This window comes from Ranitomeya imitator, chromosome 3 (genome assembly GCF_032444005.1).
Source record: "Ranitomeya imitator isolate aRanImi1 chromosome 3, aRanImi1.pri, whole genome shotgun sequence".
Taxonomy (NCBI): domain Eukaryota; kingdom Metazoa; phylum Chordata; class Amphibia; order Anura; family Dendrobatidae; genus Ranitomeya; species Ranitomeya imitator.
The window spans coordinates 653,381,524-653,404,414 of record NC_091284.1 but is presented as its reverse complement, the minus strand read 5'-3'; the positions used below and the strand labels follow the sequence as shown (position 1 = coordinate 653,404,414).

General features: G+C 45.7%; 1 protein-coding gene across 4 annotated transcripts in view; it reads left to right on the top strand.

Annotated features, from left to right (window-relative positions):
- Window positions 1-261: 261 nt before the first annotated feature.
- Window positions 262-22,891, top strand: part of EPSTI1 (epithelial stromal interaction 1) — a 161,998-nt gene continuing 139,368 nt past the window's right edge. For 2 of the 4 annotated variants that reach the window (XM_069758229.1, XM_069758228.1), the window contains exon 1: window positions 263-524. In XM_069758229.1, the coding sequence (XP_069614330.1) occupies window positions 331-524 (194 nt within the window). In that variant the 5' untranslated portion in view covers window positions 263-330. Of the gene's footprint in view, window positions 525-22,891 lie in introns of all 4 variants that reach the window. The other 2 variants (XM_069758227.1, XM_069758226.1) reach the window with 2 other exon arrangements.

Sequence of the window (22,891 nt, the reverse complement as noted above, 5' to 3'; positions counted from 1 at the left end):
CTTTATTCTTTTTAGTACGTCCCAGGAATGATTTCTGCAGGGACAAGATACTTCTTGTTTCAGCAAAGAGCAGAGAAGAGAAAAAAATAGCTGAGTAGAAAGGCAAAATGAGCTATTGTAAGAACACATAATACGGTGACTGTAATATATTAAGAGGATAACAACTTTGATAGGAGTGCTTTTCTAACTTTTATTTCCTAATCCTGACATAGTGGAAACTCCCTAAGGCTGGATGAAGGCTGTACATGGGTGGGGAGTTAGACATGTCACTGATCAACATTCACTGGTTAGCATTATAGCTCTGAGGAGAGAATAAGAAAGCAGACCAGTATGTATGGACAAACTAGACAAAGTATTTATAGCAGCGGAAGAACTACAAGGAGAAGTCAAAGCAATTACCAATCCCAAAGAAATTACAACCAAGGCACAGGAATGGAAGAGCAGCAGAATTCAGACCCTCAGCAGGATGGCATAAAAGAACGGCCAGCTGCACAGGCTCCACACACTGCTCCAGAGTCCCAGTAGTAAGTGTTACCTATTCTACTTTACAGTTACATGTAGGTCAATGTGGACTGGGATTATAAAACTATGTTAAAAATATTATAAATTATTACATTAGATCTTGGGACATTCATACTACATTCCCACAATGAGCTTTTGGTGAATTTTTGACGATGCAGAGTTTCTACACCTATTATTCAGATTAGGCTACTTTCACACTTGCGTTTTTTGCAATCCGTCGTTTTGGGCAAAAAACGAATCCTGCAAATGTGCCTGCAGGATGCGTTTTTTGCCCATAGACTTGTATTAGGGACGGATCGTCACGTCACGTCCGACGTGCGACGGATCCGTAGTGTTTTGGCAGACCGTCGTCACAAAAAAAAGTTCAATGTAACGTTTTTTTCTCCGTCGCGTCCGCCATTTTCTACCACACATGTGCGGCCGAAACTCCGCCCCCTCCACCCCGGACTTCAGAATGGGCAGCGGATGCGTTGAAAAAATGCATCCGCTGCCCACATCGTGCAGAAATTTCACAACGTGCGTCGGTACGTCGGCCCAACGCATAGCGACGGACCCGTACCGACGCAAGTGTGAAAGTAGCCTTACATTTGGCTTTCCTTTGCGTTTTGTGTGCATTTTTTAACCATGCGTTTTATTGCTTTTTTGGACAGTGCATTTTTGGTGTTTCATGTTTGAAATAAAGCTGCTTTGTTTTTTAAACTTCCTGTTATTTGTCTTTAACAACACGTTATTGCTATGCTTAGGTGTCGAGTACATGCATTTTTTATGTATTTCTGCCACAGAAACGCACTATAACCTCATGTGCATTTATTAACTGTGGATTTTCCGCATCTAAAGCAAATCTACAGGAAAAATCCACACAGAAAACTCGGGAGTACTTCCAAGAGAAATCGACATGCTGTGGATTGGAAACACACTCCGCAGATCAGTTTACGCTGAGTAAAAAAAAGCACAGTGGCAGGAGATTTCTATAGATCCCATCCATTTCGCTCAAACTAAGAAACTGCGTTTCTGATGTAGCAAAACTACACAATGTCAAAAACAAGCCAATAGCTCATTGTGGGAACGGACCCAAGAAGGAAGAAAACACAAGCCATAGATGACTCCAAGGAATATATTGAAATCTACTGGCATACACAGACCACAAAGGGCCCCTGTGCAAGGATTGTTTATGGACCCTTTACAGTCTAGTAGCTCATCATAATGCAAAATTTCTCCTAGGGCCCCGATGCAGCTGCACAGGTTGCACCAATGATATGTTCTCATGTGTTATTATTTGCATTAATATTGGTTCCTTTCAGTAAATTTTGCAAAGTTTTATTTTGACAAAGGCTTGTCACACGACCTCTGCTCTATGGGACATAGGCATCAGATTTCAGGATCTCATTCTATCTTAAAGCTTTATGTTCAGTTTCATTTCTCTGACTCATCATTAGATTTACTTTCGTTTCCTCTTCATTTTCTTGCGACAGAACAGAATGTAATAGGAGGCAGGGTGAAACCTGTGCATGGCTAGTGACAGCAAGGACTATACATCTGACAAGTGCTATCTGATTTTTTTTACTAGAGAGCACTTGGAACAATGTTATTAAATCGGTCAGAAATATGTCAGTGAAAAAAATCATGCTGTGATTTCACTCTGAAATCGGATTTCAGTCACCCATTAAAGTCTACCATTTTTTCTTATGTTTTTGCTGTGTTTTCTTAGCTTAGCGAGTATGTTTTATTGCCTGAAATGTTTTGTGTTTTAATTTTTCCTTATACCATTACAAGTCATTTAATTCATAGATCATACTATACCTAGATTACACTTAGAATTACAAATTGTATTACAAAAAAAGCCAACTAAATACCATTACCACTTATATTTTTTAACAAAAAAAAACATGAAGGTCAATGGAAAATAACTGTTGTGAATTCTGTTGTCGGGCTCCCTCCTGTGGTCATGAATGGTACTTCGGCTGGTTCTATCCATGGAATTCCTCTGGTGGCTGTGGGTGTTTCTGAGTTTCCTTCCACAGCTGACGACTTTAATTCGTTAGCTGGCTGCTCTATTTAACTCCACTTAGATCTTTTCTCCATGCCACCTGTCAATGTTCCAGTATTGGTCTAGTTCACTCCTGGATCGTTCTTGTGACCTGTCTTCCCAGCAGAAGCTAAGTTCCTGCTTGTTTTTCTTTGGTTTGCTATTTTTCTGTCCAGCTTGCTATTTTGATTGTTGTCTTGCTTGCTGGAAGCTCTGGGACGCAGAGGGAGCGCCTCCGGACCGTGAGTCGGTGCGGAGGGTCTTTTTGCGCCCTCTGCGTGGTCTTTTTGTAGGTTTTTGTGCTGACCGCAAAGCAACCTTTCCTATCCTCAGTCTGTTCAGTAAGTCGGGCCTCACTTTGCTAAATCTATTTCATCTCTGTGTTTGTATTTTCATCTTTACTCACAGTCATTATATGTGGGGGGCTGCCTTTTCCTTTGGGGAATTTCTCTGAGGCAAGGTAGGCTTTATTTTTCTATCTTCAGGGCTAGCTAGTTCCTTAGGCTGTGCCGAGTTGCATAGGGAGTGTTAGGAGCAATCCATGGCTATTTCTAGTGTGTGTGATAGGATTAGGGATTGCGGTCAGCAGAGTTCCCACGTTCCAGAGCTCGTCCTTTATTATCAGTAACTATCAGGTCATTCCGTGTGCTCTTAACCACCAGGTCCATTATTGTCCTGACCACCAGGTCATAACAGTACAGGTGGCCCAAAGTACTAATGCATCTCAATAGAGGGATAAGAGAAATTCTGAGACCATTTTCTTTTCTTTGCACTGTGTTTTGTCTCTCTTTTCCCCTTTACCTCTGGGTGGTTCAGGACACAGGTGTAAACATGGACATTCAAGGTCTGTCCTCTTGGATGGATAATCTCACTACAAGGGTACAAAACATTCAAGATTTTGTGGTTCAGAATCCGATGTCAGAGCCTAGGATTCCAATTCCTGATTTGTTTTTTGGTGATAGATCTAGGTTCTTGAATTTCAAAAATAATTGTAAATTGTTTCTTGCCTTGAAACCTCACTCCTCAGGTGACCCTGTTCAACAAGTAAAGATCATTATTTCTTTGTTACGTGGTGACCCTCAAGACTGGGCATTTTCCCTTGCGCCAGGAGATCCGGCATTGCGTGATGTTGATGCGTTTTTCCTGGCGCTTGGATTGCTTTATGACGAACCTAATTCAGTGGATCAGGCAGAGAAAATCTTGCTGGCTCTGTGTCAGGGTCAGGATGAAGCGGAGATATATTGTCAGAAGTTTAGAAAGTGGTCTGTGCTCACTCAGTGGAATGAATGTGCCCTGGCAGCAATCTTCAGAAAGGGTCTCTCTGAAGCCCTTAAGGATGTCATGGTGGGATTTCCCATGCCTGCTGGTCTGAATGAGTCTATGTCTTTGGCCATTCAGATCGATCGACGCTTGCGTGAGCGTAAATCTGTGCACCATTTGGCGGTACTATCTGAGCATGGGCCTGAGCCTATGCAATGTGATAGGACTTTGACCAGAGCTGAACGGCAAGAACACAGACGTGGGAATGGGCTGCGTTTTTACTGTGGTGATTCCACTCATGCTATTTCCGATTGTCCTAAGCGCACTAACCGGTTCGCTAGGTCTGCCTCCATTGGTACGGTACAGTCTAAATTTCTATTGTCCGTTACTCTGATTTGCTCTTTGTCATCCTATTCTGTTATGGCATTTGTGGATTCAGGCGCTGCCCTGAATTTGATGGACTTGGAGTATGCTAGGCGCTGTGGTTTTTTCTTGGAGCCCTTGCAGTATCCTATTCCATTGAGAGGAATTGATGCTACGCCTTTGGCCAAGAATAAGCCTCAGTACTGGACCCAATTGACCATGTGCATGGCTCCTGCACATCAGGAGGATATCCGCTTTCTGGTGTTGCATAATCTGCATGATGTGGTCGTTTTGGGGTTGCCATTAGGGTTGAGCGAAACGGGTCGTTCATTTTCAAAAGTCGCCGACTTTTGGCAAAGTCGGGTTTCATGAAACCCGATCCGACCCCTGTGCGGGGTCGGCCATGCGATACGCGACTTTCGCGCCAAAGTCGCGTTTCAATGATGCGAAAAGCGCCATTTCTCAGCCAATGAAGGTAAACGCAGAGTGTGGGCAGCGTGATGACATAGGTCCTGGTCCCCACCATCTTAGAGAAGGGCATTGCAGTGATTGGCTTGCTGTCTGCGGCGTCACAGGGGCTATAAAGGGGAGTTCCCGCCGACCGCCATGTTACTGCTGCTGATCTGAGCTTAGGGAGAGGTTGCTGCCGCTTCGTCAGAAGCAGGGATAGCGTTAGGCAGGGTCCATTAACCACCAAACCGCTTCTGCTGTAGCGATTTCCACTGCCCAACACCACCTTCGGTGTGCAGGGACAGTGGAAGCTACACTTTTTTTTTTTCCCCCTCAGCGCTGTAGCTCATTGGGCTGCCCTAGAAGGCTCCCTGATAGCTGCATTGCTGTGTGTACGCCGCTGTGCAAACCAACTGCTTTTTTCAAAGCACAAATCCTCTTGTTCCTTCCTTTCTGCACAGCTATCTTTTTGGTTTGTACACACTTTTTATTTAATTTGTGCATCAGTCCACTCCTTATTGCTGCCTGCCATACCTGGCTGAGATTACTGCAGGGAGATAGTAATTGAAGGACACTCCCTGTTTTTTTTTTTTTTTTGTGGGAGATTAAGATTGACATTTCTGCTAGAGTGCCATCCCTGTCTGTGTCATCTCTCACTCAGTGGGCCATAGAAAGCCTATTTATTTTTTTGCTTGATTTGGGTTATAAAATCTACCTGAAAAAATCACTACATCAATCAGTGGGAGAAAAATATTGGCCTCAGGGCTTGTGTGCCACTCTTGACTCCTGTGTGCATCATCACTCACTCAGTGGGCCATAGAAAGCCTATTTATTTTTTTACTTGATTTTGGTTCTAAAATCTACCTGAAAAAATCACTACATCAATCAGTGGGAGAAAAATATTGGCCTCAGGGCTTGTGTGCCACTCCTGACTCCTGTGTGCATCATCACTCACTCAGTGGGCCATAGAAAGCCCTTTTTTTTTTTTTTTTTGCTTTATTTGGGTTCTAAATTCTACCTGAAAAAATCAATAAATCAATCAGTGGGAGATTAATATTGGCCTTTGGGCTTGTGTGCCAGTCCTAAGCGTGCAATCTCTCTCTCTCAGATAGTGGGCCATAGAAAGCCTATTTATTTATTTTTTTTTTTATTGGGTTTATAAATTTTCCCTGGAAAAAAAAAAAAAAAGTGGGAGATTAATATTGGCCTCTGGGCTTGTGTGCCAGTCCTGAGCGTGCCATCTCTCTCACAAATAGTGGGCCATAGAAAGCCTATTTATTTATTTTTTTTTTGGTTTTATAAATTCTCCCTTAAAAAAAAAAAGGGAGATTAATATTGGCCTTTGGGCTTGTGTGCCAGTCCTAAGCGTGCCATCTCTCTCTGTCTCTCAGATAGTGGGCCACAGAAAGCCTATTTATTATTTTTTTTATTGGGTTTATAAATTTTCCCTGGAAAAAAAAAAAAAAAGTGGGAGATAAATATTGGCCTCTGGGCTTGTGTGCCACTCCTGACTCCTGTGTGCGTCATCTCTCACTCAGTGGGCCATAGAAAGCCTTTTTTTGTTTTATTTGTTTTCTAAATTCTCCCTGAAAAAATCATTTTATTTTCTTTGGTTTCTAAATTCTTCCTGAAAAAATCATTTTATTCTATTTTTTTTTTCCTAAAGTCTCCCTGAAAAAAACAAAAAAAAAAAACAAATCAGTGGGAGATTAATATTGCCCTTTCTGCTTGTGTGCCAGTCTTGACTCCTGGGTGTGCCATCTCTCTCTCTCTCTCCAATTGTGGGCCATAGAAAGCCTATTATTTTTTTAGCTTGATTTGGGTTCCAAAATCTACCTGAAAAAATCACTACATCAATCAGTGGGAGATAAATATTGGCCTCTGGGCTTGTGTGCCACTCCTGACTCCTGTGTGCGTCATCTCTCACTCAGTGGGCCATAGAAAGCCTTTTTTTGTTTTATTTGTTTTCTAAATTCTCCCTGAAAAAATCATTTTATTTTATTTGGTTTCTAAATTCTTCCTGAAAAAATCATTTTATTCTATTTTTTTTCCCTAAAGTCTCCCTGAAAAAAAAAATAAAAAAAAAAAAATCAGTGGGAGATTAATATTGCCCTTTCTGCTTGTGTGCCAGTCTTGACTCCTGGGTGTGCCATCTCTCTCTCTCTCTCTCCAATTGTGGGCCATAGAAAGCCTATTATTTTTTTTAGCTTGATTTGGGTTCCAAAATCTACCTGAAAAAATCACTACATCAATCAGTGGGAGATAAATATTGGCCTCTGGGCTTGTGTGCCACTCCTGACTCCTGTGTGCGTCATCTCTCACTCAGTGGGCCATAGAAAGCCTTTTTTTGTTTTATTTGTTTTCTAAATTCTCCCTGAAAAAATCATTTTATTTTATTTGGTTTCTAAATTCTTCCTGAAAAAATCATTTTATTCTATTTTTTTTTTCCTAAAGTCTCCCTGAAAAAAAAACAAAAAAAAACAAATCAGTGGGAGATTAATATTGCCCTTTCTGCTTGTGTGCCAGTCTTGACTCCTGGGTGTGCCATCTCTCTCTCTTTCTCCAATTGTGGGCCATAGAAAGCCTATTATTTTTTTTAGCTTGATTTGGGTTCCAAAATCTACCTGAAAAAATCACTACATCAATCAGTGGGAGATAAATATTGGCCTCTGGGCTTGTGTGCCACTCCTGACTCCTGTGTGCGTCATCTCTCACTCAGTGGGCCATAGAAAGCCTTTTTTTGTTTTATTTGTTTTCTAAATTCTCCCTGAAAAAATCATTTTATTTTCTTTGGTTTCTAAATTCTTCCTGAAAAAATCATTTTATTCTATTTTTTTTTTCCTAAAGTCTCCCTGAAAAAAACAAAAACAAATCAGTGGGAGATTAATATTGCCCTTTCTGCTTGTGTGCCAGTCTTGACTCCTGGGTGTGCCATCTCTCTCTCTCTCTCTCCAATTGTGGGCCATAGAAAGCCTATTATTTTTTTTAGCTTGATTTGGGTTCCAAAATCTACCTGAAAAAATCACTACATCAATCAGTGGGAGATAAATATTGGCCTCTGGGCTTGTGTGCCACTCCTGACTCCTGTGTGCGTCATCTCTCACTCAGTGGGCCATAGAAAGCCTTTTTTTGTTTTATTTGTTTTCTAAATTCTCCCTGAAAAAATCATTTTATTTTCTTTGGTTTCTAAATTCTTCCTGAAAAAATCATTTTATTCTATTTTTTTTTCCTAAAGTCTCCCTGAAAAAAAAAAAAAAAAAAAACAAATCAGTGGGAGATTAATATTGCCCTTTCTGCTTGTGTGCCAGTCTTGACTCCTGGGTGTGCCATCTCTCTCTCTCTCTCCAATTGTGGGCCATAGAAAGCCTATTATTTTTTTTAGCTTGATTTGGGTTCCAAAATCTACCTGAAAAAATCACTACATCAATCAGTGGGAGATAAATATTGGCCTCTGGGCTTGTGTGCCACTCCTGACTCCTGTGTGCGTCATCTCTCACTCAGTGGGCCATAGAAAGCCTTTTTTTGTTTTATTTGTTTTCTAAATTCTCCCTGAAAAAATCATTTTATTTTATTTGGTTTCTAAATTCTTCCTGAAAAAATCATTTTATTCTATTATTTTTTTTTCCTAAAGTCTCCCTTAAAAAAAAAAAAAAAATCAAATCAGTGGGAGATTAATATTTACATTTGTGCTTCAGTGACAGTCCTGCGTGTGTGGCATCTCTCTCATTTGTTGCCACCAACAACAGAGTGTGTAACATTGTGCCTGATTTTCGTTGTGGTCTCACTCACCTGTAAAGGGGTAGCTAAATCATACTGAAGTTATAGCTCACCGTGTAATTTGTGTGACAGCAACAAATACCGTTAGTTTGTTTACGTTTTTAAAACAATGAGGAAGTATGGTGGAAGAGGTCGTGGCCGGGGGCGTTCATTGTCAGCTGGTAATGAGGGTAGTGGTTGTGGTGGAGCATCAGCTGGTCGTGGGAAAAAAAATATTGCACCTAAGTCTGGAGCTGTGGAGCCAGGTTCGTCGTCTGGCTACACAAGGCCTCGAACGCTCCCTTTTCTGGGAGTAGGAAAACCGCTTTTAAAGCCGGAGCAGCAAGAGCAAGTTTTGGCTTATCTTGCTGACTCAGCCTCTAGCTCTTTTGCCTCCTCTCGTGAAACTGGTAAATGTCAAAGCAGCGCGTCGTTAGTGGATGTTCACGGTCAGGGACAAGTCGCTTCCTTGTCCTCTTCAGCAAAAACAACAACAGAGAAGAATGCAGCAGGCGACACAACGGGTTACTCCATGGAGCTCTTTACACATACCGTCCCTGGCTTAGAAAGTGAAGCAGTTAACAGTCCATGCCCATTACAAGTTGAATCTGACATGGAGTGCACTGATGCACAGCCACAGCCAGACTACTATGCTGGTCCTTTGACTCAGACCACAACATTGCCCTCGCAGGGTGCTGATCAAGAATCAGACCCTGATGAGACTATGTTGCCCCATCACGAACGCTATACCACCGACCAACACGGTGACACAGACGAAGTTGCACACGAGCTACAAGAAGAGGTAATAGATGACCCAGTTCTTGACCCCGATTGGCAGCCATTGGGGGAACAGGGTGCAGGCGGCAGCAGTTCTGAAGCGGAGGAGGAGGGGCCGCAGCAGGCATCAACATCGCAACAGGTTCCATCTGCCGGGCCCGTATCTTGCCCAAAACGCGTGGCAAAGCCAAAACCTGTTGGAGGACAGCGTGGCCATCCGGTTAAAGCTCAGTCTGCAATGCCTGAAAAGGTATCCGATGCTAGAAAGAGTGCAGTCTGGCATTTTTTTAAACAACATCCAATTGATCAGCGCAAAGTCATCTGTCAAAAATGTTCAACTACCTTAAGCAGAGGACAGAATCTGAAAAGTCTCAATACAAGTTGCATGCATAGACATTTAACCACCATGCATTTGCAAGCCTGGACTAACTACCAAACGTCCCTTAAGGTTGTAGCACCCTCGGCCAATGAAGCTAGTCAGCAACGCAACATCCCTTCCGGCAGTGTAGGGCCACCATTTTCCGCACCACCTGCAGTATCTGTGCAGGTTTCTTTGCCAGGCCAAAGCAGTCAGGGTCAGGGAATCACCAGTTTCGTAGTAGGAAACACTGCATCTAGGGCACCGGCGGCAACAATACCATCTCCCACCGTCTCTCAGTCTGCCATGTCCACCGGCACCCCCGCTAGTTCCACGATCTCCAGCTCTCCAGTCCAGCTCACCCTACATGAGACTATGGTTAGAAAAAGGAAGTACTTAGCCTCGCATCCGCGTACACAGGGTTTGAACGCACACATAGCTAGACTAATCTCGTTAGAGATGATGCCCTACCGGTTAGTTGAAAGCGAAGCTTTCAAAGCCCTGATGGACTACGCTGTACCACGCTACGAGCTACCCAGTCGACACTTTTTTTCCAGAAAAGCCATCCCAGCCCTCCACCAGCACTCAGGCAATCTGTGAGCACAAAGGTGCACCTGACAACAGATGCATGGACCAGTAGGCATGGCCAGGGACGTTACGTGTCCATCACGGCACACTGGGTAAATGTGGTGGATGCAGGGTCCACAGGGGACAGCAAGTTTGGGACAGTTCTGCCTAGCCCACGGTCTAGGAAACAATTGGCTGTAGCCGTTCGCACCCCCTCCTCCTCCTCTTCGTCCTCCTGCAGAAGCGAGAGCTCGTCCACAGACCGCAGTCGCACAACCACTCCATCCGCAGCTGCCACTGTTGCACACCAGGTCTCCCATTATGGGGCAGCTACTGGCAAACGTCAGCAGGCTGTATTGGCTATGAAGTGTTTGGGCGACAACAGACACACCGCGGAAGTTCTGTCCGAATTCTTGCAGAAAGAAACGCAGTCGTGGCTGGGCACTGTAGATCTTGAGGCAGGCAAGGTAGTGAGTGATAACGGAAGGAATTTCATGGCTGCCATCTCCCTTTCCCAACTGAAACACATTCCTTGCCTGGCTCACACCTTAAACCTGGTGGTGCAGTGCTTCCTGAAAAGTTATCCGGGGTTATCCGACCTGCTCCTCAAAGTGCGTGGACTTTGCTCACATATCCGCCGTTCGCCCGTACACTCCAGCCGTATGCAGACCTATCAGCGTTCTTTGAACCTTCCCCAGCATCGCCTAATCATAGACGTTGCAACAAGGTGGAACTCAACACTGCACATGCTTCAGAGACTGTGTGAACAGAGGCGGGCTGTTATGTTTTTGTGGGAGGATACACATACACGGGCAGGCAGTAGGATGGCAGACATGGAGTTGTCAGGTGTGCAGTGGTCGAAGATTCAAGACATGTGTCAAGTCCTTCAGTGTTTTGAGGAATGCACACGGCTGGTTAGTGCAGACAACGCCATAATAAGCATGAGCATCCCCCTAATGTGTCTGCTGATGCAAAGTTTGACGCACATAAAGGATCAGGCGTCTGCAGCTGAGGAAGAGGAAAGCCTTGATGACAGTCAGCCATTGTCTGGCCAGGGCAGTGTACAGGACGAGGTAGCGGGCGAAGAGGAGGAGGAGGACGAGGAGGATGATGGGGATGATTATATTTTTAATGAGGAAGCTTTTCCGGGGCCACTGGAAATTGGTGGCGCGGCAAGGCCGGGTTCTGGTTTTTGGAGGGACACAAGTGACGTGGATTTGCCTGAAACTGCCCCTCAACCAAGCACAACCGCAGATTTGAGAACTGGAACTTTGGCCCACATGGCGGATTATGCCTTACGTATCCTCAAAAGGGACACACGCATAACTAAAATGATGAATGATGACGATTACTGGTTGGCCTGCCTCCTTGATCCTCGCTATAAAGGCAAATTGCAAAATATAATGCCACATGAGAACTTGGAACTAATATTAGCAACCAAACAATCAACTCTTGTTGACCGTTTGCTTCGGGCATTCCCTGCACACAGCGCCCGTGATCGTTCTCACACGAGCTGCAGGGGCCAGCAGACCAGAGGAGTTAGAGGGGCAGAAATCAGAAGTGGCGTTGGCCAGAGGGGTTTTCTGACCAGGTTGTGGAGTGATTTTGCTATGACCGCAGACAGGACAGGTACTGCAGCATCAATTCAAAGTGACAGGAGACAACATTTGTCCAGTATGGTTACAAACTATTTTTCATCACTTATCGATGTTCTCCCTCAACCGTCATTCCCATTTGATTACTGGGCATCAAAATTAGACACCTGGCCAGAATTGGCAGAATATGCATTGCAGGAGCTTGCTTGCCCGGCAGCTAGTGTCCTATCAGAAAGAGTATTCAGTGCTGCAGGTTCAATACTAACAGAAAAAAGGACTCGTCTGGCTACCCAAAATGTAGATGATCTAACCTTCATTAAAATGAACCACAACTGGATTTCAAAATCTTTTGCCCCACCTTGCCCGGCTGACACCTAGCTTTCCTATGAAAAGGTCTTGCCTGTGGACTATTCTGAATGCCTTTTCCAATCTCGTAATTTTCTGCACCTGATTGTCCAGCATACGACATGTTTACACCTCCCTAAATGGCCAAACTCCCCACACGGGGCCGTGGTATCGCCACTTGTCGCCAGCACCCGTGAGAGTACTGTTTGTCTGAAGAGGTGGGTGTGCCCGCTTTTGGTCGACGGCACTGCCACTGGGTCCCTCATAGTACAATAAAGTGTCTCTGGCGGTGGTGGTGCGCACCCAACGTCAGACACACCGTTGTAATATGAGGGGCCCTGGGCCTGTACCGCCGGCCACAAGACAGTTTCCCCCCACCCCAGCTCAAACAGTGCTCTACCACTTGCAAAATTATCTCACAGCTCCACCAATGTTTAGTCTATGCGCTGACATCCTTCAATGCCTGCCACTGACAATACCATTGTATTGACATTTTTGTTATGTTAGGCCTTCGATGCCTGTCTGTGGTCACTCCTTCCACTAGGCCTCCACTGACCACACCACTGCTGCCCGTGTACCCCTGTAACCAATTTAAAATTGCCTACAGCCATGTGTTATTATTTTAGGCCTTCGATGCCTGTCTGCGGTGACTCCTTCCACTAGGCCTCCACTGACCACACCACTGCTGCCCGTGTACCCCTGGAACCAATTTAAAATTGCCTACAGCCATGTGTTATTATTTTAGGCCTTCGATGCCTGTCTGCGGTCACTCCTTCCACTAGGCCTCCACTGACCACACCACTGCTGCCCGTGTACCCCTGGAACCAATTTAAAATTGCCTACAGCCATGTGTTATTATTTTAGGTCTTCGATGCCTGTCTGCGGTCACTCCTTCCACTAGGCCTCCACTGACCACACCACTGCTGCCCGTGTACCCCTGGAACCAATTTAAAATTGCCTACAGCCATGTGTTATTATTTTAGGCCTTCGATGCCTGTCTGCGGTCACTCCTTCCACTAGGCCTCCACTGACCACACCACTGCTGCCCGTGTACCCCTGGAACCAATTTAAAATTGCCTACAGCCATGTGTTATTATTTTAGGCCTTCGATGCCTGTCTGCGGTCACTCCTTCCACTAGGCCTCCACTGACCACACCACTGCTGCCCGTGTACCCCTGGAACCAATTTAAAATTGCCTACAGCCATGTGTTATTATTTTAGGCCTTCGATGCCTGTCTGCGGTCACTCCTTCCACTAGGCCTCCACTGACCACACCACTGCTGCCCGTGTACCCCTGGAACCAATTTAAAATTGCCTACAGCCATGTGTTATTATTTTAGGCCTTCGATGCCTGTCTGCGGTCACTCCTTCCACTAGGCCTCCACTGACCACACCACTGCTGCCCGTGTACCCCTGGAACCAATTTAAAATTGCCTACAGCCATGTGTTATTATTTTAGGCCTTCGATGCCTGTCTGCGGTCACTCCTTCCACTAGGCCTCCACTGACCACACCACTGCTGCCCGTGTACCCCTGGAACCAATTTAAAATTGCCTACAGCCATGTGTTATTATTTTAGGCCTTCGATGCCTGTCTGCGGTCACTCCTTCCACTAGGCCTCCACTGACCACACCACTGCTGCCCGTGTACCCCTGGAACCAACATCAGAAAATATAAAAATAAGTATTTTGCTTATAAAAAAGAAAATACTGGAGAGATATCAAATGCAGACATTTTAACATTAAAAACAAACACATACAACAAAAATCTGGTACAGTACTAAAAATGGCCACCAGCTACAATAACTTTCTCCTGCAAGTAGTTAACTGTAAGGTTTTTTCAATTTTAAACACAGATATGGCATCCACCGAGTGTTGTCCTGTCGCGTCTTCTTTATATTATTGCCAAGAAGATGCAAAACAATGAAAATAATAAAATCATTATTTACCAAAAAGATAGAGTAAGTCAAAACCACATTGCAAATAAACATTCATTACAAATAAAGAAGCAGGGCGCGTCCGAGGGTGAGTATAATAATAATAATAATAATAATAATAATTTTTATTTATATAGCGCCAACATATTCCGCAGCGCTTTACAAATTATAGAGGGGACTTGTACATACAATAGACATTACAGCATAACAGAAATACAGTTCAAAACAGATACCAAGAGGAGTGAGGGCCCTGCTCGTAAGCTTACAAACTATGAGGAAAAGGGGAGACACGAGAGGTGGATGGTAACAATTGCTATAGTTATTCGGACCAGCCATAGTGTAAGGCTTGGGTGTTCATGTAAAGCTGCATGAACCAGTTAATTAATTTTTTTTTTTTTTTAATATAGGCCACACAGGGATCGTTAGGTTAATGCATTGAGGCGGTAGGCCAGTCTGAACAAATGAGTTTTTAGGGCACGCTTAAAACTGTGGGGATTGGGGATTAATCGTATTATCCTAGGTAGTGCATTCCAAAGAATCGGCGCAGCACGTGTAAAGTCTTGGAGACGGGAGTGGGAGGTTCTGATTATTGAGGATGCTAACCTGAGGTCATCAGCGGAGCGGAGGGCACGGGTAGGGTGGTAGACTGAGACCAGAGAGGAGAGTATATACCTAATAAGAATATAATCACCCTCGGACGCGCCCTGCTTCTTTCCGACAGCCTTCCTTCCTAAGAATCAGCCCTTCCGTGGTGTAGAGAGAGGGTTTGTTACACTCCAAGGTGTTCCCCAGGTTGCCTTTCCTGAGCTTCGATCTTCCGGCTCTCGTTTAGTAGTTGTTGGAAACTACGCTGCATTGGGCCTACAAATTGGGTATGGGGTGTAGAGAGATGGTGTGTTCCACTCCAAGGTGTTCCCCAGGTTGCCTTTCCTGAGCTTCGATCTTCCGGCTCTCGTTTAGTAGTTGTTGGAAACTACGCTGCATTAGGCCTACAAATTGGGTATGGGGTGTAGAGAGATGGTGTGTTCCACTGTAGAGAGATGGTGTGTTCCACTCCAAGGTGTTCCCCAGGTTTCCTCGCCAATGCTTCGATCATCATGCTCTCGTTTAGTAGTTGTTGGAAACTACGCTGCATTAGGCCTACAAATTGGGTATGGGGTGTAGAGAGATGGTGTGTTCCACTCCAAGGTGTTCCCCAGGTTTCCTCTCCATTGCTTCGATCTTCATGCTCTCGTTTAGTAGTTGTTGGAAACTACGCTGCATTAGGCCTACAAATTGGGTATGGGGTGTAGAGAGATGGTGTGTTACACTCCAAGGTGTTCCCCAGGTTTCCTCTCCATTGCTTCGATCTTCCGGCTCTCGTTTAGTAGTTGTTGGAAACTACGCTGCATTAGGCCTACAAATTGGGTATGGGGTGTAGAGAGATGGTGTGTTACACTCCAAGGTGTTCCCCAGGTTTCCTCTCCATTGCTTCGATCTTCCGGCTCTCGTTTAGTAGTTGTTGGAAACTACGCTGCATTAGGCCTACAAATTGGGTATGGGGTGTAGAGAGATGGTGTGTTACACTCCAAGGTGTTCCCCAGGTTTCCTCTCCATTGCTTCGATCTTCCGGCTCTCGTTTAGTAGTTGTTGGAAACTACGCTGCATTAGGCCTACAAATTGGGTATGGGGTGTAGAGAGATGGTGTGTTACACTCCAAGGTGTTCCCCAGGTTGCCTTTCCTGAGCTTCGATCTTCCGGCTCTCGTTTAGTAGTTGTTGGAAACTACGCTGCATTAGGCCTACAAATTGGGTATGGGGTGTAGAGAGATGGTGTGTTCCACTGTAGAGAGATGGTGTGTTCCACTCCAAGGTGTTCCCCAGGTTTCCTCGCCAATGCTTCGATCATCATGCTCTCGTTTAGTAGTTGTTGGAAACTACGCTGCATTAGGCCTACAAATTGGGTATGGGGTGTAGAGAGATGGTGTGTTCCACTCCAAGGTGTTCCCCAGGTTTCCTCGCCAATGCTTCGATCATCATGCTCTCGTTTAGTAGTTGTTGGAAACTACGCTGCATTAGACCTACAAATTGGGTATGGGGTGTAGAGAGATGGTGTGTTCCACTCCAAGGTGTTCTCCAGGTTGCCTTTCCTGAACTTCTATCTTCAGGCTCTCATTAAATTGTGGTTAAACGGAACAACTGCATTTGGCGTACTAGTTGGTTTGGGGCCTACTATCGGTGTCTGCCGCTCCTTGCTGTTCTCCTGGTTTCCTGTCCTGAAATTCCGTTTTCAGGCGCTCATTAAGTAGTTGTTAATGTTAGACTGCATTTGGCCTACTAGTTGGGTTGGGGCCTACTATCGGTGTCTGCCACTCCTTGCTGTTCTCCTCCACTGAACAAAGCTGTGCCGCCTGTTTACTACTGTTGCCAATTTTGAACTGCATTTCGACTACTTTCTGATTTGGGCCTACTCTCTGTGTCAGCCTCTCATTCCAGTTGTCCTCCACTGCAATGCCCCCTGATTAGTCCTGTGTTACCAATTTTGAACTGCATTTAGCCCACTTTATTCTTTGGGCCTATATCTGTGTTTCCTCCTCATCCTGCCCATTGCCCAGCCAGTGATAGATGAGTCTGCTGGTACATTGACCCATAACGCAAAATTTCCCGTGCACGCTACACTGCAAGATTGTGACCCTGCTGAAAGTCAGGTCCCCCTTCCCGCATACCATACCACCTTACACGGGGACAAACAGGAAGGTGCAGATGAAAGTGCAGGTTCCTTCATCAGGTGGGGGGAGGAATACTAGTTGGCGACGTCACTGGCACAGGGCCTCTCATGGTACGCAAAAGTGTTGCTGCCGGTGGGAGGCGCCCCCGCCGTGCAAACACACCGCTGTACTTTGAGGGGCCCTGTGCCAGTGCCAATGCCAACGAGTGGGCCCCCCCTGCTTGCTCAGGTTCACAGCACTTGCAAAGTTGAAATACTTACCTCTCCCTGCTCCACTGCCGTGACGTGGTCCAGATTTCCTGGGCCCACTAATTACTTGAACCAGCCCTACCCACCACAACTTTAGCCAAATGACCCCCAATTTCAAATGCCTTCCAATTATTATAAGGTAAATTACGCTTGACAAGCTTCATTAAGAAGAATGGATGGTTTTGACATTAAAATGGGCACTCTAGGTGTTTTCCTGGCCCCCACTCACTGCCGACTATGCTGCCCCATTGACTTGCATTGGGTTTTGTGTTTCGGTCGATCCCGACTTTACGTCATAATCGGCCGATTTCACTCGACCCGACTTTTGAGATAGTCGGGTTTCGCGAAACCCGGCTCGACTCTAAAAAGGTCAAGGTCGCTCAACTCTAGTTGCCATGGCTACAGGTTCATAATCCAGTATTGGACTGGAAATCTATGTCTGTGTCCAGCTGGGGTTGCCAGGGGGTACATGGTGATGTTCCATTTTTGTCTATTTCGTCTTCCACTCCTTCTGAAGTTCCAGAGTTTTTGTCGGATTATCGGGATGTATTTGATGAGCCCAAAGCCAGTGCCCTACCTCCTCATAGGGATTGCGATTGTGCAATTGATTTGATTCCTGGTAGTAAGTTTCCTAAGGGCCGATTGTTCAATTTATCTGTGCCAGAACACGCCGCTATGCGGAGTTATGTAAAGGAATCCTTGGAGAAAGGCCATATTCGCCCGTCGTCATCACCGTTAGGAGCAGGGTTCTTTTTTGTGGCCAAGAAGGATGGTTCTTTGAGACCTTGTATTGATTACCACCTTCTTAATAAAATTACAGTCAAATTTCAGTATCCTTTGCCGTTGCTGTCTGATTTGTTTGCTCGTATTAAAGGGGCTAGTTGGTTCACCAAGATAGATCTTCGAGGGGCGTATAATCTTGTGCGTATTAAACAAGGCGATGAATGGAAAACAGCATTTAATACGCCCGAGGGCCATTTTGAGTACCTGGTTATGCCATTCGGGCTTTCCAATGCTCCATCAGTATTTCAGTCCTTTATGCATGACATCTTCCGAGAGTACCTGGATAAATTCCTGATTGTGTATTTGGATGATATTTTGGTCTTTTCGGATGATTGGGAGTCTCATGTTAAGCAGGTCAGAATGGTGTTCCAGGTCCTTCGTGCGAATTCCTTGTTTGTGAAGGGGTCAAAGTGTCTCTTTGGAGTTCAGAAGGTTTCATTTTTGGGGTTCATTTTTTCCCCTTCTACTATCGAGATGGACCCTGTTAAAGTCCAGGCCATTTACGATTGGACTCAGCCGACATCTGTGAAGAGCCTGCAAAAGTTCCTGGGCTTTGCTAATTTTTATCGGCGCTTCATCGCTAATTTTTCTAGTGTTGCTAAACCGTTGACTGATTTGACCAAGAAGGGTGCTGATGTGGTCAATTGGTCTTCTGCAGCTGTAGAGGCTTTTCAGGAGTTGAAGCGTCGTTTTTCTTCTGCCCCTGTGTTGTGCCAGCCAGATGTTTCGCTCCCGTTTTAGGTTGAGGTTGATGCTTCCGAGATTGGAACAGGGGCTGTTTTGTCGCAAAGAAGTTCTGATGGCTCGGTGATGAAGCCATGTGCTTTCTTTTCTAGAAAGTTTTTGCCTGCTGAGAGTTGTTGGCCATGAAGTGGGCATTCGAGGAGTGGCGTCATTGGCTTGAAGGAGCCAAGCATCGCATGGTGGCCTTGACAGATCACAAGAATTTGACTTATCTTGAGTCTGCCAAACGGTTGAATCCGAGACAGGCTCGATGGTCGTTATTTTTCTCCCGTTTTGATTTTGTGGTTTCTTACCTTCCGGGCTCTAAGAATGTGAAGGCTGATGCCCTGTCAAGGAGTTTTGTGCCTGACTCTCCGGGTGTTCCTGAGCCGGCGGGTATTCTCAAAGAGGGGGTAATTTTGTCTGCCATCTCCCCTGATTTGTGGCGGGTGCTGCAAAAATTTCAGGCTGATAGACCTGACCGTTGCCCAGCGGAGAAACTGTTTGTCCCTGATAGATGGACTAGTAGAGTTATCTCTGAGGTTCATTGTTCAGTGTTGGCTGGGCATCCTGGAATCTTTGGTACCAGAGATTTGGTGGCTAGATCCTTTTGGTGGCCGTCTTTGTCACGGGATGTGCGTTCTTTTGTGCAGTCCTGTGGGACTTGTGCTTGGGCTAAGCCCTGCTGTTCTCGTGCCAGTGGGTTGCTTTTGCCCTTGCCGGTCCCGAAGAGGCCCTGGACGCATATTTCTATGGATTTTATTTCGGATCTCCCCGTCTCTCAAAAGATGTCGGTCATTTGGGTGGTTTGTGATCGCTTTTCTAAGATGGTCCATTTGGTACCTTTGTCTAAATTGCCTTCCTTCTCTGATTTGGTGCCATTATTTTTCCAGCATGTGGTTCGTTTACATGGTATCCCGGAGAACATCGTTTCTGAAAGAGGTTCCCAGTTTGTTTCGAGGTTTTGGCAATCCTTTTGTGCTAGGATGGGCATTGATTTGTCTTTTTCCTCGGCTTTCCATCCTCAGACAAATGGCCAAACCGAACGAACTAATCAGACTTTGGAAACATATCTGAGATGCTTTGTTTCTGCTGATCAGGATGATTGGGTGTCCTTTTTGCCTTTGGCTGAGTTCGCCCTTAATAATCGGGCCAGCTCGGCTGCTTTGGTTTCGCCGTTTTTCTGCAATTCTGGTTTCCATCCTCGTTTCTCTTCAGGGCAGGTTGAGTCTTCGGACTGTCCTGGTGTAGATACTGTGGTGGATAGGTTGCAGCAGATTTGGACTCATGTGGTGGACAATTTGACATTGTCCCAGGAGAAGGCTCAACGTTTTGCTAACCGCCGGCGCTGTGTGGGTCCCCGACTTCGTGTTGGGGATTTGGTTTGGTTGTCGTCTCGTTATGTTCCTATGAAGGTTTCCTCTCCTAAGTTTAAGCCTCGTTTCATTGGTCCGTATAAGATTTCGGAGGTTATCAATCCTGTGTCATTTCGTTTGGCCCTTCCTGCTTCTTTTGCCATCCATAATGTGTTCCATAGGTCGTTGTAGCGGAGATACGTGGTGCCTGTGGTTCCATCCGTTGATCCTCCTGCCTCGGTGTTGGTTGAGGGGGAGTTGGAGTATGTGGTGGAGAAGATTTTGGATTCTCGTATTTCAAGACGGAAACTCCAGTACCTGGTCAAGTGGAAGGGTTATGGTCAGGAAGATAATTCCTGGGTTTTTGCCTCTGATGTTCATGCTGCCGATCTGGTTCGTGCCTTTCATTTGGCTCATCCTGGTCAGCCTGGGGGCTCTGGTGAGGGTTCGGTGACCCCTCCTCAAGGGGGGGGGGGGTACTGTTGTGAATTCTGTTGTCGGGCTCCCTCCTGTGGTCATGAATGGTGCTTCGGCTGGTTCTATCCATGGAATTCCTCTGGTGGCTGTGGGTGTTTCTGAGTTTCCTTCCACAGGTGACGAGGTTAATTCGTTAGCTGGCTGCTCTATTTAACTCCACTTAGATCTTTTCTCCATGCCACCTGTCAATGTTCCAGTATTGGTCTAGTTCACTCCTGGATCGTTCTTGTGACCTGTCTTCCCAGCAGAAGCTAAGTTCCTGCTTGTTTTTCTTTGGTTTGCTATTTTTCTGTCCAGCTTGCTATTTTGATTGTTGTCTTGCTTGCTGGAAGCTCTGGGACGCAGAGGGAGCGCCTCCACACCGTGAGTCAGTGCGGAGGGTCTTTTTGCGCCCTCTGCGTGGTCTTTTTGTAGGTTTTTGTGCTGACCGCAAAGCAACCTTTCCTATCCTCAGTCTGTTCAGTAAGTCGGGCCTCACTTTGCTAAATCTATTTCATCTCTGTGTTTGTATTTTCATCTTTACTCACAGTCATTATATGTGGGGGGCTGCCTTTTCCTATGGGGAATTTCTCTGAGGCAAGGTAGGCTTTATTTTTCTATCTTCAGGGCTAGCTAGTTCCTCAGGCTGTGCCGAGTTGCATATGGAGCGTTAGGAGCAATCCACGGCTATTTCTAGTGTGTGTGATAGGATTAGGGATTGCGGTCAGCAGAGTTCCCACGTCCCAGAGCTCGTCCTTTATTATCAGTAACTATCAGGTCATTCCGTGTGCTCTTAACCACCAGGTCCATTATTGTCCTGACCACCAGGTCATAACAAATAACATCAAACCTAGAGCATGTAGTATTTTTGAAAAAAAAAACTAAAATAAATTACCGTAAGTATTCTGTATATACCGTATATACTTGAGTATAAGCCAACCCGAGTATAAGCCGACCCCCCTAATTTTGCCACAAAAAACTGGGAAAGCTTATTGACTCGAGTATAAGCCTAGGGTGGGAAATGCAGAAGCTACCCGTGAATTTCAAAAATAAAAATAGATGCTCCATACCGTTCATTATTGCCCCATAGATGCTCCACATAAAGCTGTGCCATATAGAATGCTCTGCACCGTTCATTATGGCCCCATAGATGCTCCATAGAAAGCTATGCCATAAATAATGCTCTGCACCATTCATTATGGCCCCATAGATGCTCCATAGAAAGCTGTGCCACATATAATGCTCTGCACCGTTCATTATGGCCCCATAGATGCTCCACATAAAGCTGTGCCCCATATAATGCTCTGCATCGTTCATTATGGCCCCATAGAAAGCTGTGCCATATATAATGCTCTGCACCACTCATTATGGCCCCATAGATGCTCCACATAACGCTGTGCCCCACATATAATGCTCTGCACCGTTCATTATTGCCCCATAGATGCTCCATAGAAATCTGTGCCATATCGAATGCTCTGCACCATTCATTATGGCCCCATAGATGCTCCATAGAATGCTGTGCCCCATATATATTGTTCTGCACCATTGATTATGGCCCCATAGATGCTCCATATATAATGCTGCTGCTGCAATAATAAAAAAAAATCACATACTCACCTCTCTTCTCAGGACGCCGGCGCTTTCAATATTTACCTGCTCCTCGTGCGGCTCTGTCTCCAGCACTGACGCTCAGCAGAGGGCGCGCACTGACTACGTCACCGCGCCCTCTAACCTGAGCGTCACTGCTAGAGGACGCTGCAGACGGAGCCGCACCGGAGCGAGGAGCAGGAAAATATCACGCAGCGCTCCCCTCCCCATATACTTACCTGCTCCCGGCGCGGTCCCTGCTTCTCCCGACGCTGCATCTTCTTCCTGTATTGAGCGGTCACAGTTACCGCTCATTTACAGAAATGAATATGCGGCTCCACCTCCCATAGGGGTGGAGCCGCATATTCATTGCTGTAATGAGCGGTACCATGTGACCACTCAGTACAGGAAGAAGCTGCAGCGCTGGGAGAAGCAGGGACTGCAGGGACTGCGCCGGGAGTAGGTGAGTATAACTAGACAGCCCCCGCTCCCCCTCCCCTGCCGACCCCCGGGTATGACTCCAGTATAAGCCGAGAGGGGGACTTTCAGCCCCAAAAAATGGGCTGAAAATCTCGGCTTATACTCGAGTATATACGGTATACACTATAGCCAACAAAAGAATTCCCATGTTTAAAAATATTTGTATATCTCAATATTTATTGAGATATACATATATACAATTTTTTGTGTTAGTCCTAATACAGAGGTGGCGAACCTATGACATGCAGTGCCCTCCCAGTGGGCACACGCGCCATCTCCTCAGCAGTACTGCCGCAGCTACTCTCATCTGCATGCGCTCCCTTTCATCAGCCTGGGTGCCATCGCGAGCATCAGTAACGCTGCGCGGGATGCCGGAAGGTAAGAATATTGCGATTTTTAAAAAAATTATATTTAAACCTGGGTTGTGTTGTGTATACGTTTTCGCAGTGGAAAACCTCTGCGAAGACGCATACACAACAGGTGCACATAGCCTCGACGGGTCCGTCAGAAAAACGGGCCCAGTGCACCCGTTTTTTACAATCTGCACAGGATCCATCATTTCAACATTTTGACGGATCCTGTGCAGATTGTAAAAGCG